The sequence below is a fragment of the Phragmites australis genome, chromosome 14, assembly GCF_958298935.1.
Source record: "Phragmites australis chromosome 14, lpPhrAust1.1, whole genome shotgun sequence".
NCBI lineage: Eukaryota > Viridiplantae > Streptophyta > Magnoliopsida > Poales > Poaceae > Phragmites > Phragmites australis.
The window spans coordinates 12,192,224-12,206,940 of NC_084934.1; the positions used below are offsets into that span (position 1 = coordinate 12,192,224).

Sequence of the window (14,717 nt, forward strand, 5' to 3'; positions counted from 1 at the left end):
CCTGCAGGGCTCGGAGTACCATCAATCCATGTCAACAAGAAAGACTTGTATAAGAAACCCAAAGGGAATCCCAACCAAGACATTCTGCAACTAAGACTTCTACAAGTTTTTTTCCTTGGGAAACGTAGATGTTGTCAACAGCGTTCGTCGTTCCATCACTATCATTACAATTTTGTAACCACTCAGGACATGGACCCCTCTCTCTCTCTATATATATAGTATTTTGACTAGTAATATCTATAAAAATATATTATTTTAAATAGAAAGAGTTATATATTATGAAAATATTTTTCATGATGAATTTAATAACATCAAGCTTGTGTTGTCAATCTATATATCTTTTAGTTATTGATGGTCAAAACTAAAATTATTTGACATAGGACAAACCTAAATAAACTTATATTTTGTATGGGAAGGAATAGTTCCTTAAACAATGGCACTAGTGCCAAACGGTATATATATAATTAATGTAGCATAACAATTGGCTTGTTTGGATGTTGTTGTTTTAAAAAACTATGGTATTGAGAAGCTACAGTTTTAAACTAGAGTCATGTAATAGAACAGTTTAGAAAAAAGTGGTCCCGGGAGGAGTGTTTAAAACTCCAAAAAGAATGCGGTTGCAACGATACAATGGTTTTCAAAACCATAATATTTGTTAGGCAAATTTTTCTCCACGACAATAAAAGAATGTGACTTGCCTATGGGATTCTGTTATCTAATACTTTATTCCTGGTCGAATAGGCGTGTTCTCAGCCTGGCCACGTCATTCATTTTTTTTAATCGTTGGATCGTTAATTAGCGGCTCCGGTTGTTTGGCTCGGCTGAAGCTTCTCGCACCTGCCCAGCGCTACGCCCCGCGCGTGCTGATTTTGGCGAGCGCCTTTAGTGCGGTACACGTGCCTGCTCTTCATTAGTTAGCCAATGTTTGTGGTGGTTGCGCTGTCCGTAGGGAAGGGTAAATACTCATCGAGCATCGGAGGCTCCGGCGTCGGTCTTCACTGCTTTGCTCTTTGGTTTCCTCGTTTCTGTCGTGAGCTCAGCGCAACGTTGTGTTCTTGCTTGTTTCGGTGAGATCCGGTGTCTGCATTGTTTATTTTGCTTGTCCTTCTCGCTCCGCTCCCTCTCCGGTTGGTGAGATCTGGTGTCCCAGTATTTGATTATTGCTTGAATGGTGTGGTTTTTCCTATGGTGTGCCTGGTCTTCGCGTTCATGCGGATGGGGATTTGGTATGTGCAGGTGTCTCTTTGTTTTTGCGCTTTTTGTCTGGTCTTCGTGTTCATGCGGATAGCGATTTGGTATCTGTAGCTGTCTTTTTCTTTTTGCGCTTTTCGCCTGCGTGTTAATTTTGTTCGTTCTTTCCGGGTTCGTTTTCCCCATTGGTCCGAGGGGCCCGATGTTTCCGGTTTTAGTGTTGCGTAGGGTTTGCAAAGTTCTGTCCAGGTCGCTTTCATTTTTTGCTTCCTTCGATTTCGGTTCTTAGGTTATCTCTGCGGGTGGTTGTCCCTACCTTTTTTCAAATTTTTTTTTGAAGAAAACAGAGATTCCTTTCTTCGCTATGACATTTTTTTATGTGTTTTGCCTCTTCTTTTTTTTAGGTGTTGCAGGTTTATAGTGTAGCGCTCGTTTGGCTCTGGCTATGGACATATTGTGTTGCAAAGGTAATATTCATTCTCTCATCTCATTATTTATGCTCAATGTTTAAGATTTTAGTGTTTGGTAAAGGATGGTGCTGTTCGTTGCATACGTGAAAGAAATGTGCTGCTTGTTTACAGATATACTTATTGTTAGATAGTTTGTATTACTTGTGTTACTATTGGTACTATGAGCTTGTAGCATGGTAAGCTTTATAGAATATGTCTGCCTTTGTTGATTCTTTACACATGAGTAAAGCTACCTAGGATGCGTTGTTCACCTTTCTTAGTGTAATTCTTATATACTTATTATGATCACGGTTAATGTATTGTGCCTTGGAGTTTGGTTCTTCCAGTGAACCTCATTATTTCGGTATTATTACTTTTGAGTTGGTGGTCACTTTATTTATTCGTGTACATGGTTTTTTAATTTGATATTATTTTTAAAAATCCTTGTTATAGCTACGGTTACTTATTATTATTTTGTTCTTATGTGCTGGAGGGCTACGACATTCTGCTTCGTGATCGGTTCATTTGCCTATAGACTGTCTGGAAGTTTGATTTACTGGTTTTCTTGCTCATTGTTGAAGGTGGGGTGTCTGGGTTCATCAGGTTATGTGCCTTTATTGAAGGTGAGGTTTTCCATAAATATGATTACTCATTTATTCATTCTATTTTTATATTAGTACATCCTACATGTCTGTAGTTACTTATTTTATTGGAAGAGGGCTGTTAGATGAATGTCATAGATGTATATCAAGGATTGGTTGTTGCTTGGTTGCTGATGGTTTTCAAATAGAATTGTTATTTGATAGTTTATGGTGTTTATATGCCTACTAGAATTATAAGATAATAGTATATTAGGCTCTATAGGATATGTACCTCTTTGTTCATTTCTTGCGTATGAGCGAAATCACACTAGATTGATTGTTATGATCCTTTATGAAAGTGTTTTCTTTTTTTTTCTTTTTTTGTTTGTTTTTTGTTACTGCACTATGTTCTGTCCCTTGTTTGCTGGAGCGGAATTCATGTCGTGTTGTTGTCATCTATGAATTAGTGGTTGTTTCATCTAGACGTCTACGTTTTCCCCTATTTGTAAGTATCCTTTTATGTTTGGTATATAGATGGTTACTTATTTTTAGACTGATGTGTTTTGCAGGTGTGCGAGTTTCACCTTTATCATTGGTATCATCTGTCTGCAGCTTCTTGGCTCGTTGCTGATCTTTATATCTTACGTGTTCAGGCTATCTTTTCGTATTTAAGGTAACGCTTTATATAAGTACTGTTATTTATTTATTTATTTATTACATTTTTTTGTATATTGTTATTTCTTGTATTCAATTTGTGTGATACATCGTTGCTGATCCTTTGGGTTTTTTTTTTTACTTTTTTATCTGCTTTTTGTTTTCTACTCTAGGATGTTTGTCGTGGGTGCGTCCTATGTTTCTTTATTACAGGCTGTGGTCAGTCGGTGCCAATCGGTATCTGCTTATTATTTGTGTGAGGTCGCTGATGATGGATCTGTTCTAGCTGGTGTAGAGATAGAATTGCCGCCTTTGCACACAGATGTTACTGGTCGTTGTGTGTTTTTTTTGGAATTGTCCTCATATAACTTATATGGCTCCTTATGAGCAGGCAGCATTCCAAGCTGTAAGTTACCTGCAAGGTCTTTATGGGTTTTTGGTACTTGATTACAGCTATCAGGCTTTGTCCTACTATAGGAGAGTGGCACACTCGGCTATCCAACTTGCGGCTGGTGCTGTGAGTTGGGCCGGTGTTGTTGATCGATTTGTCCGTTTTCAGGATATGTTTCTTGAGAGTATGAGTGAGCCGATTTCCCCTTGCCGACATCCTTTCCGGTCATCCATGGTTCTAAACGTATGCCTTCTTTTTATGCTTGTTCATAGCAGTTTATAAGCATTATTTATCATGTAATCTTTTTTTTGTTTGTTCACATGTCTATTAATAAGATAATTCTTTCATTTCCTGTCATTGTTCTTTCCTTCATTAGGCTTTGTTGTGGTAAGTGCTATACCTATGTACACAGCATAGCTGCTCTGTGCTTTTATATGTTGTGCATCATTATTGGTGCAGCTTGTTCACTTCTAGGTTACTTTAACTGTTTTACAATATGTTGTTTATTTGCGCACTTGCTTTATCGTTGTCTGTTTGTTTTTTTTTGTCCATTCAAGTTAATAGTCGTTTCAGCAATGCCTCGAGTTTCACGTAGCAACCCAAGTATGTGCACTGCCTCGTATTTCCTTACTTATGTTTTGTATTATCTTTTTCGGTGCATAAATTCTTATTTATGTCTCTCCCAGCTCCCCCTGTCTTTGTGTTGTTGGGATCGGGTATAAATAGGACCCGTTAAGTATCCATCTTTGCCTCCTGATGTGGCAACAGACAACCGTCATAAGCGTCGAAGGTTAGATAATCATCAGCGATTGAAATTGCCAGGTAGTTTTTGTATAGATTTCATAACGTTAAGGTTGGTTTGATTATCTATTACGAGTTCTTAATGCGATGAGTTGCCTTATTTTCTCGATAGGACCAAGCGATGGTTGTGTTGTGACTACCCTATATGCGCGCTTCATACAGGAGTAGATAGATTATTTAAAAGGTATAGGCACATACATAGGATTGCCCTTGGCGTTTCTAAATGTTGACATATGGCATTATTTCTTATTATGTTTGCGTGTGTGTTGCTTTCAATACACAGAAACTTATCGCCGGAGGTCATATTTTGGATCTCCAGATTTTCAATGTGATCATTGCCATGCTTTATTCTGGTATATAGAATCTGTACAAGGATCGTCTACTGCCAGGGGACGAGGACCAGTTTATAACCTATGTTGTAAAGGTGGGAAAGTTCAAATTCCACCGTTTAGAGAACGTCCACCCTTTCTACGAGACCTCTTAAAATACGATGACGAACCTCGATGCAAGAAATTTCTGAAACAAATCCGACAATATAATTGTTTATTTGCTTTTAGCTCAAGGGTGCTAGAATAGACAATGCTATAAATAGAGGTCGAGGTCCGTACGTATTCCGTATTAATGGACAAATCCATCATCGTATTGGATCTTTGCTTCCAACAGATGGTGAGGCGCCATGGTTCATTGAGCTTTATATCTATGATACTGAAAATGAAGTGACAAATAGGATCCATGAGTTAGATCCAGCTGAAACACTAGATGGTGAGTTAGATAAAGAGATCATCAAAGGTTTGTTACAGATGTTGGATCAATATAATCCTTTAGTAAAAAAATTTAGAATGGCAAGAGATCGATTAAAAGAGTATCCTGACGAAAATTTGGCTATCAAAATCATTGGTGCCCGTGATGGTGACCCCGTGCAATATAACCTCCCAACATGTGATGAACTTGCTTTATTAGTGGTTGCGGATTTCTCGCTTGATACTTTTAAACGTGACATAATAGTCGATTGTCTTGATGGTGGTCTTCGCCAAATATCAGTACTTCATCCTGCTCTCATGGCCTTGCAATATCCACTATTATTCCCATATGGTGAACGTGGTTTCCAAGTAGGTGTTCCGTATGTCAGTGCTGATTTGACAAGGTCAAATGCTCGAAATAAAATGACAATGCAAGATTACTACCGATATTGCTTTCACTATAGAAGAAACCAACCAAATCCCTATCTATGATGTGGTAGATTATCTTCGCAGGCTAAGGTTGACGCCCGAGCTTGTATTGATGAGAATAGATTACAATGGATTATTGACAATCAGGACAAGCTTAGAGTAGAACAATTCCAAGGAATCGTTGATGCTGTAACAAATGGTTCTATAGATGGCAATGCTGTAGGTAAACGCATGTATCTTCCTGCAAGCCATACCGGAGGTAGACGCTACATGATTCAAAACTTCCATGATGCAGTTGCAATAACTAGAGTCTATGGCATTACAGATATATTTTTGACATTCACATGTAACCCAAAATGGCCTGAAATTGCTGAAGCCCTTAGATTTGAATGTGGTCAAAAACACACTGATAGGGCCAATATTGTTGTTAGGGTATATCACATGAAATTACAAGAGATGCTTGGAGATATCAAAAGTGATATGCCCTTTGGCCCTATTAATGCAGGTGTGTTGCCTGTTCACTTGCTACACTTCTGTCTTTAGTTCCCACCCATTTATTTTGCTTCGTTTTACCATTCTTATTTGGTTTGCTTCTGTTTCCCATGTCTTACCTTTTGTTGGATTTGTTCCCGTTCAACAGTGCTTCACACTATTTAATTCCAAAAACGTGGCTTGCCACATGCGCATATGCTCTTATGGTTTCGTCACGTAGCAGCAATTCCTGCGGCTAAATACATAGATTCTTTCATCAGTGCTGAGATCCCAGATCCAGAAGTTGATCCCCTCGGCTATGCTCTCGTTGCAGAGCATATGACACATGGTCCTTGTGGCGCACAAAACCCAAGTTGTCCCTGTATGAAGAATGCCATTTGCTCTAAAGGCTACCCGAAACCATTTTCTAATGAAACTAGAATCGACGACGAGGGCTTTGCTATATACAAACGTTCTGATAATGGGAGGTACATTAAGAAAGGAAATGCCGATTTAGATAACCGATGGGTAGTCCCTTATAACATGACCCTCCTTAAAAAGTTTCAAGCTCACATTAATGTTGAGTATTGTAACAGGACGCATGTTTTAAAATATTTGTTCAAATATGTTACAAAGGGCCCTGATTGTGCAAAAGTTTATCTTGAGCGGATACAAAGGGGTCAAGATACACCTATGGATGCTACAACTAGAGCTGTTGATGAAGTAAAGGAATACTTAGATTGTCGATATATTTGTGAGCAAGATGCGTGTTGGCATTTATTTGATTATGAAATACATGTACATGTTCCGGCTGTAGAACGATTGCCTGTTCACTTACCTGACGAAAATTGGGTAACTTATAGAGATACCGATAATCTGTCTGCAGTTGTAGCGAATGATCGAGTGAAACGAACTATGTTAATAGAGTGGTTTTTAGCTAACCAAAGATACCAACAAGGAAATAGTTTAACTTATTGTGAATATCCTACCTTATTTACATGGGATGAAACAGATAGGGTGTGGAACGAAAGACGCCATGGTTTTAAAATAGGATGGCTATATTTTGTGCACCCCAGTGCTGGAGAACGATACTTTTTAAGAATGTTACTGATGATTGTGAAAGGTGCAAAAAGCTACAAAGACATTAGGACTTATCAAGGAATAGTCTATAATACGTTCAAAGAAACATGTGCAGCTCGTGGTCTTTTAGGAGATGATACTGAGTGGCTTAATGCTTTTAACGAAGCAATTATGTGGGGTTCATCACCTCAGCTTAGACAACTTTTTGTTACTATGTTGTTATTTTGTGATGTCAAAGATGAATTTTCACTCTTTGAAAAAATTTGGTTTTACTTAGGAGGTGATATTCAGCGTCGACTCAAAGAAACTTTGAGAAACCCAAATTTTAGCCTCCCTTTGCCTGAACTAAAAGACATGATTCTTGATGAGATATCTATTTTACTTAATAAGCATGGAGCCAATATAAAAGACTACAATTTGCCTACCAAGAGCGAAAAAACTTCACAGTATTTCGCGAATAGACTTATAGATGATGAGATGTCTTACAACTTATCTGAGTTAGAAATGGAATCAGCATCCTTGTGTAGTCGTTTAAATCCAGAACAAATGGAAGCTTTTAAACAAATAGTTAATTGTGCCTCTAATGAAATTCCTGGATTCTTCTTTGTTTTGGGTTTTGGTGGTACTGGAAAAACATTTCTTTGGAATGCGATTGTATCATTTTTAGGAGCAAAGGGAAGAATTGTCCTCACTGTAGCGTCTTCCGGTGTCGCAGCTTTGCTCTTACCTGGTGGAAGAACTGCTCATTCCCGGTTTAAAATACCGCTTAATATTGATGATGATACTGTTTGTGACATAAAAAGAGGAACGATGCTAGCTGAGCTAATCCATAAAACCTCATTAGTTATCTGGGATGAAGCTCTAATGACCCATAGGAAATGTTTTGAAACTCTAGACAGAACTTTGCGTGATATTATAGGTGGACAGGATCCCAAAGCAGAGCATCTTGTCTTTGGTGGCAAAGTGATTGTACTTGGTGGTGATTTAAGACAAATTCTTCCTGTTATAGAAGGTGGTACTAGATCTCAAATAGTGAATGCTTCAATTACTAATTCTCCATTGTGGTATCATGTCACTGTCTTAAAATTAACAACTAATATGAGGCTATCTTCACCCGATCTTGATATCGTTGTGCAATCTGAAATTGCTGAGTTTAGCAAATGGGTACTTGATATTGGGGAAGGAAAAATACCTACTGAAAAACATGATAATGAGTCTGAGCCAACATGGATAGAGATACCTTCTAATTTTTTGCTTCATACAGATGGTGACAAAATTGCTTCTATTATTGCTTCTGTTTACCCAGATTTTAGAGCGCAATTTTCCAATGCATCATATTTGTGTAGACGTGCTATATTAACACCTACAAATGAGGTTGCTGATGAGGTAAACTCATATATTTTTTCCCTTGTTCCAGGTCAAGAAAAACAATACTTAAGTTCTGACACAATTTCCAAATCAACAGATATAGTTGGGGACCCAGACCTACTCTACCCTATCGAGTTCCTTAATTCACTTAAATTTAACAACTTCCCAGAACATGAACTTGTGTTAAAAAAGGGTGTTCCTATCATGTTATTACGTAATCTTAGCCAAACTGAAGGATTGTGCAATGGAACACGGCTTATTGTTAAAAACCTCGCCGAGCTTGTCATCGAGGCTATTATTATAACTGGCAAAAAATATTGGCCAAACTGTTTACATACCCAGGATAGTTTTGTCTTCACAAAAAAACAAGATGCCATTTAGTGTTCAACGACGTCAATTTCCTGTTAAAATATGCTATGCTATGACTATAAATAAAAGCCAAGGGCAAACTCTTGACAATGTTGGTGTTTACTTAAAGACTCCTGTTTTCACCCATGGCCAACTTTATGTTGCTGTGTCACGAGTTACATCCAAGAGAGGTCTTACTGTCTTGATTGAAAATGAAGATGGTACATGTGGTTCAAAAACCAAAAACATAGTGTACACTGAAATTTTTGCATCCTTATCATAGATTCTCTACGTAGTTTACATATAAATATGTATACCTTTGCCTGTAAACATGTAATGCTTTATCTGTGATTATTCATGATGTTCTATTTATCACTAATTCCCCTTTGTTAAATAACTGTCTGTCCTTGCATTGCACAACTAGTGGTTTAATCATGTTGGATATGCACTATGATTCTTACATTATTTGTATACACCTGCTTTCATTATTTTATCTGCAACAGACCATGTCAACATTCATGCTTAAAGATATAAACCCACAAGGCAGACATTGGAGCATTTGCACAAGGGTATCAAGGATGTGGGACTATCGTGGAGGAACAGATGATGGTCAAATACGTCATGTCGATCTCGTGCTTGTTGATGCTGAGGTACTAAAAGTTTCACATAACATACTTTGAACCACTATTACTCAATCCTATACTATTTGTAATCTAAATTCTCTTTGCTCCTCTTTATATGTCCATACTGCAGGGCACTGCAATGTATGCTGAAATCGCAGCTGACAATATTGAGACTAAAAAGTCATTACTTGCAGAAGGAAAAATATATACATTCAGGAGGTTTAGAGTTTTAAAATCTAAGACCACTTATAGACCTGTCGAATCAGAGTTTATGATTGACATCACCTGCCATACCTTAATCGAGGAAAACCATGATGCTCCAGCCGATTTCCCACTCTATACCTACAGCCTGACAAACTTTGTTGATCTACCTATGCTTGTTGGTGAAACCAAGCGTTTCATTGGTTTGTCCCTCCAATTAGCTTAAGCCCCTACGTATCTTAACCTTAATATGTGTCATCATATGCAGTTACAGCACTATATACTTACTTAATGCCTGCTATTTGACAGATGTAATTGGAATGATCACAGAAATTTCTGAGCTAGCCACCATTCAGCTTCAAAATCAGCAAAGGCCTACACTCCGAAGAACTATTACATTGAAAGATTCAAGGTGCATTACACGATCTTATCTTTATTTGCTTTTCCTCAGTTTTTCCTCTTAAAATCTGATATACCCATACCTCAAATACATGTGTTTATAAAAATTATTTTCCCATCTGTTTACAGCAACTATGAAATGAAATTAAATTTATGGGGCCAAAGAGCTTCTGAGTTTGATTCCGATCAGATATGCCAGCTCAGCCAAGACCATCCAGTGATTGTCATCTTTGTTGGTATGCTTATGAAATCTTACAAAGGTACGATTCGATTCGAGTTACTTTCAGCTTTATTAATTCTCACAAATAACTCTGCTTCTTCGCTGTGAAAATTCACTCCCTGTATGACCAGCAATTTTCTCCCACAAATATAACAACATGGTTTCGTCTTTAAGTCTGAATCTTAAAAAATCACTATTTCATCAACATGTTGCATGACAGTGATGTTTTTATTGCAATATTCACAGCACACAACTTGATATATCATATAATAACCACATTCGCCCACTTGGAGATCATACTTTCGATGTATATTCGTGTCTTTTTTTATCTGAATATTATTCAGTTGTATGTGTAAACATATTTCTCGTAGAATTGCTGCTTCTCTAATAACAGTTTTGTATATGTTTGCATTTCTTTCTAGAATACTTGTTATTTTCCACATATTATTGGTTATTTCCAGTGATCTGATTTTCCACCATCCCTTTTACTTTAATTACTATGCCTCAAACATATCTTCCGTTGTAAACTCCTCGTGCACGAGAAAAAAACATAAAAAATGACAGAAAATAAGGATCTTTGGTACTTACTATTTAGCACAATAGTGCACTTGGATTTTTAACAGATATACCAATTGGCAAATGTGAAGCGTAAAAAAAAAATACATACAGGTAATATTAGCTTCCTGTTTTCGCTTTACCTTCGGTATTTATCAAATCAAAGAGCTTCTCAGTTTCAGCATGATCAGATATATGAGCTTACCCAACACTGTACACTCTTTGTTATCTTTATTGGTATGTTTATCAAGCGTTACAAACATACAATTTACTTCAGATTATTTTCAAATTTATTAACTCTTATTTGACTCAAGATAAAATTTTACATACGTATTACCCTCTTTTTTTATCTGAATCTTACTCAATTGTGCTTAAGAATACTTCTTTCTGCATCGGTAATCCTTTAATAGCAGCCTTCTCCAGATTTGCATTTGTTCTTAACACAAGCATTTTTTCCCCATATATCATTGCTCAGTTTCACTGCTCTGATTTTTCATGATCCCTTTTACTTTAACTATTCTATCTAAGACATACTTTTCCTTTCGCATTGGTATTGTAAGAGGAGGGGGCCAAGGGCAAGAAAAAAAAAGCATATTTCCTATTCCCTGCTTAAGATAATAGTACACCCAACATTTTAGCAGAAATACCCATCGTCGAATGACATAAGCAATGTAAAAAAAAAGGCTATAAGTTTATATCCCTCTTCTCAAATTAGCTTCAGCTACCATCTTTATTTTTACACTTACATTACTTTCTACATATAACATTACTCCAAAACAAATTAAAGCGGATACAGTTACCATTCACCTGCCTAAACCTTTGTCTTATTTTCCAGGTGAACATTTGTTAAGTGGCAACACAGCGTGCTGCTGGTATATCAATCCTGAAGTCCCTGAGGTCGATGATTTTTTCCATGGGTACGACCGTTGCACCTAAATGCATTCATATTGCCCTCATACTACATCATATATTCCTGTTGTTCGTTTTACCTACATCTTGAGCCACCCTAAAGTTGCTTTTCCCCTTTTCCATAGCCTCGGTGGTCATTTCCATCCTATACAGCGCACCACACCCATTCAACAACAACAGCCCTCTCACAGTACCAATGTCGAACCGCAGCAAAAAAACTCTCTATGAACTTCTTCAAATTAGCCCATACGACTTTCCAGCTAAGTGCAGCTCGCACATATACTTGTTGTTATCTGTTTTGTTCCTATTTACATTCTGCACTACTCATCCAGTTGCTAACTAATTTTCCCTAATCTACAACGTGAAGGATTTCGGTGTGTCGTCACTATCTCAAGGATAGATCCATTGATATCATGGTGGTTTCCTTCTTGCAACCGATGCAGCAAAACATCACTGCCACATGGAAATGACTACAAGTGCCCACACTGCGCCTGTACTGGTTGTACATTCAAGTAATAACACATTCACATATTCAACAAAAATATCTTACAATTCCTTTCTTCAAACTTACATACCACAGTTTCTAATACAATTACCTAATACTTTAATTGTCTTTAGATACAAAATATGCTTGATTGGAACTGACGGAACAGATGAAGCAGAATTCTTATTCTTCGGAGCTATGGGACAGCGCCTTGTCCAAGATGTCAAAATGCTAATGAGGTCATGTCACAAAGCTAATGAAATTCCAACCCAGATAACATCTTTAGTATCACAAAAATATCTGCTCACAATCAATGTGACTAACAAATGCTTTGAGAGAGCCCACCGATCATATCAAGTGAATGCCATCAATTGTGCATACGGCAGGCAACCTACAATTCCAACAGTTACAAATCCCACTCCTAGACTTACTGGGATGAAGCGCAAAGGTGATTCGTATGAGGCTACAGCAGCTACTGATCCATCATTAGAAGAGCCCCACCAAATCAACATCCCTGCTCTTCCTCAGGTATACATTCTTATATTCCATATGTTGTACTTACCAGCAAGCTTTCTCCCAATCTAATCACTACTGAATTTTGTTATATTCTAGAACATAAAAGATACCCCGCCACCAAAGCTCTCACCAACACTTACGTTGTCTAAAACAAAGACCTCTTCGTCGTAAGACAAATATGTTTCCTACTTTTTGTTTATTGCAGCTCCCACTCTACATTCCTATTGACACAGTTCATCACATATTATACTTACGCACTTAGATCTTCAACCTTATGAGATGCAGTGCTGAAGCAAACTTTGACGCAAAACAGCAAAATGTGCGTAAACGCTTGTTCAAGAACAAAGATCCAAACCAGCAGGTGATTTATATCATCACACCAGTGTTTATCTCTACCTGTTTTTCATATCACAATGTTTTCTTGGCCAGCTATGTTCTACACTACCTATTCTCTCTGTATACATATTTACAAACCTTTGTCCTCCCTTTGTTTTTTTTTTAACAGATTTTAGATACAAATGATGATCTCGCCGATGAGGAGCTGCAAGATGACCTCTCTAAGATAACTGCTAAGTTAGTATATCACACACACCTTCACTATTTTGTTCATTATACCAGTATCCTACTTTAACACATTTCATACTTTACAATCTTTACAACATATAGACATCACTCTTCCGCTCTTTCCGGCAGCGGCAATGACGATCCCTCCACCAAACGTTAATAACCTTCCAGTGTCAGCAACCACAACCTCTTTAGTTTTAATTCTCTCATATTCACTTTTCTTTCTTTTGCTGCAGCCTTCTCTTTACAGTTTTTGTTCTTCTCCTGCAGTTTACTACCCAGGAGTTGAATTGCTTTTGCTGTTAATGGAACTTCATCCTATGCCACCAAGATTGTTTCCAGGGACTCAATTCCTTTTGCTGTCAATATAAGTTTGTCTTATGGCATCGACAATACCAGCACCTCCTGTTGCCGATATAGTTGTAAATATAACTTAATGCTAAACCTTGCTGCGTGATCAACACTATTCTTCTGCACCTCACCATCCAGGGACTAAATTTCTTTTGCTGTTAATATAGCTTCATCCTGTGCCATGGACATCATCAGCAACACATGTTCGCGATATGATTGTAAATACAAACTTAATGTTAAACCCTCCCGCGCACTACTTTCCTTTTGTTGTTAATATAGCTTTATAGTAAGGCACAAACCCTTATAATATTAAATTTAATACCCTAGCAGTGTTTTTAATGTCTATGTTATATCAATCTAGATCCTGTAAAGATTGCTATCTTCCTAAATTTATATGTATATCTTTCACTAGCATTTTGAACTGTAACTATCACTATTACTGCTGCTTCAATCTTTATTGTCGGCGTGCAAGGGCGCGCCGGTCTCCACTAGTATTCTATATTGGTCTTAGGACACTACGAAATCGTGGTTTTGACTGTAGGACACTAGAGGAGGGGCAAAATACCACTATGCCCTTAGCTTCTCACCTCCTGAAGTTTTTCTCCATGCATAGACGGTAATTGTTTGTGGAATGGTGCATCGTCCCCCATATGGCAAAGATTTGATGAAATATGTATATGTCGATGATTGGTAAAGTCGATTATGCTAATACTTATTTAAAGTAGGGATACTTGGTCATCAACTGTGTGCATTAAAGATGATGACATGAGATTTTATACAGGTTCAGATCTCCTTTAGGATAATAGCTCTGTCCTATTTCATCTTGATTAATATGAAGAAAAGCTAATTGCAGTGGGATGTGTCTAGATCTAATTCTAAAGATCTTGACAAGTTTTATCATATTTTAAATCCTGAAGTTCTTGTCAGATAAATCTCATCATGATATGATTTTGTTTTGGATCTTAATGAGTTATTTATGCTCTTATCCAACTAGACTTATTCTATATCGTTGTTCGACGTTTCATGTGGAATACGATTGTTTGGCTTCTCATCAGCTTCCTCCTAGACACGCCTCTGAATGCACCACCTCTCCTCCTTATATAGTCGGGTAAAGGAGATGGCCTGTACTCAGAATATCCGAGTGTGACTTTTCTGGACTATATTAATTCTAAATATCTAGATGACTCCTTTCTATATCGGGAATAGTTTCTATGTAAAAGACAATGAACTGTCTGAAATATTAGCACATGCCTTATTACCTCATGGCGGCTGTCAAGCCTAATCTGTTAAGGGCATGTGAACAGTGGATACACGTTCTAAGGATACACTGTGTTCTGTTAAATATATAATTAATAATTATTTATTTCTCATCAGTATAAAACACGAAGCTCA

General features: G+C 37.4%; 1 protein-coding gene across 16 annotated transcripts; it reads left to right on the top strand.

Annotated features, from left to right (window-relative positions):
• The first annotated feature begins 941 nt into the window (after positions 1–941).
• Positions 942–13,644, top strand: LOC133890917 (replication factor A protein 1-like). 16 transcript variants are annotated; one of them, XM_062331551.1, is made up of 19 exons: positions 943–1,067; positions 1,596–1,658; positions 2,134–2,263; positions 2,791–2,894; positions 3,049–3,281; positions 3,435–3,509; positions 9,007–9,153; positions 9,257–9,530; positions 9,637–9,739; positions 9,856–9,986; positions 11,337–11,418; positions 11,536–11,922; positions 12,029–12,133; positions 12,281–12,422; positions 12,507–12,577; positions 12,696–12,771; positions 12,916–12,983; positions 13,077–13,146; positions 13,245–13,644. In XM_062331551.1, exons 5-12 carry the CDS (start codon positions 3,198–3,200, stop codon positions 11,636–11,638), a joined length of 999 nt encoding a protein of 332 aa, XP_062187535.1. In that variant the 5' UTR covers positions 943–1,067; positions 1,596–1,658; positions 2,134–2,263; positions 2,791–2,894; positions 3,049–3,197; the 3' UTR covers positions 11,639–11,922; positions 12,029–12,133; positions 12,281–12,422; positions 12,507–12,577; positions 12,696–12,771; positions 12,916–12,983; positions 13,077–13,146; positions 13,245–13,644. The 16 variants fall into 16 exon arrangements, with proteins under 16 accessions (XP_062187528.1, XP_062187530.1, XP_062187543.1 ...); XM_062331549.1 differs by having other exon boundaries at positions 11,536–11,670; positions 11,772–11,922; positions 12,029–12,422; XM_062331550.1 differs by having other exon boundaries at positions 11,536–11,669; positions 11,778–11,922; positions 12,029–12,422.
• Positions 13,645–14,717: the final 1,073 nt, after the last annotated feature.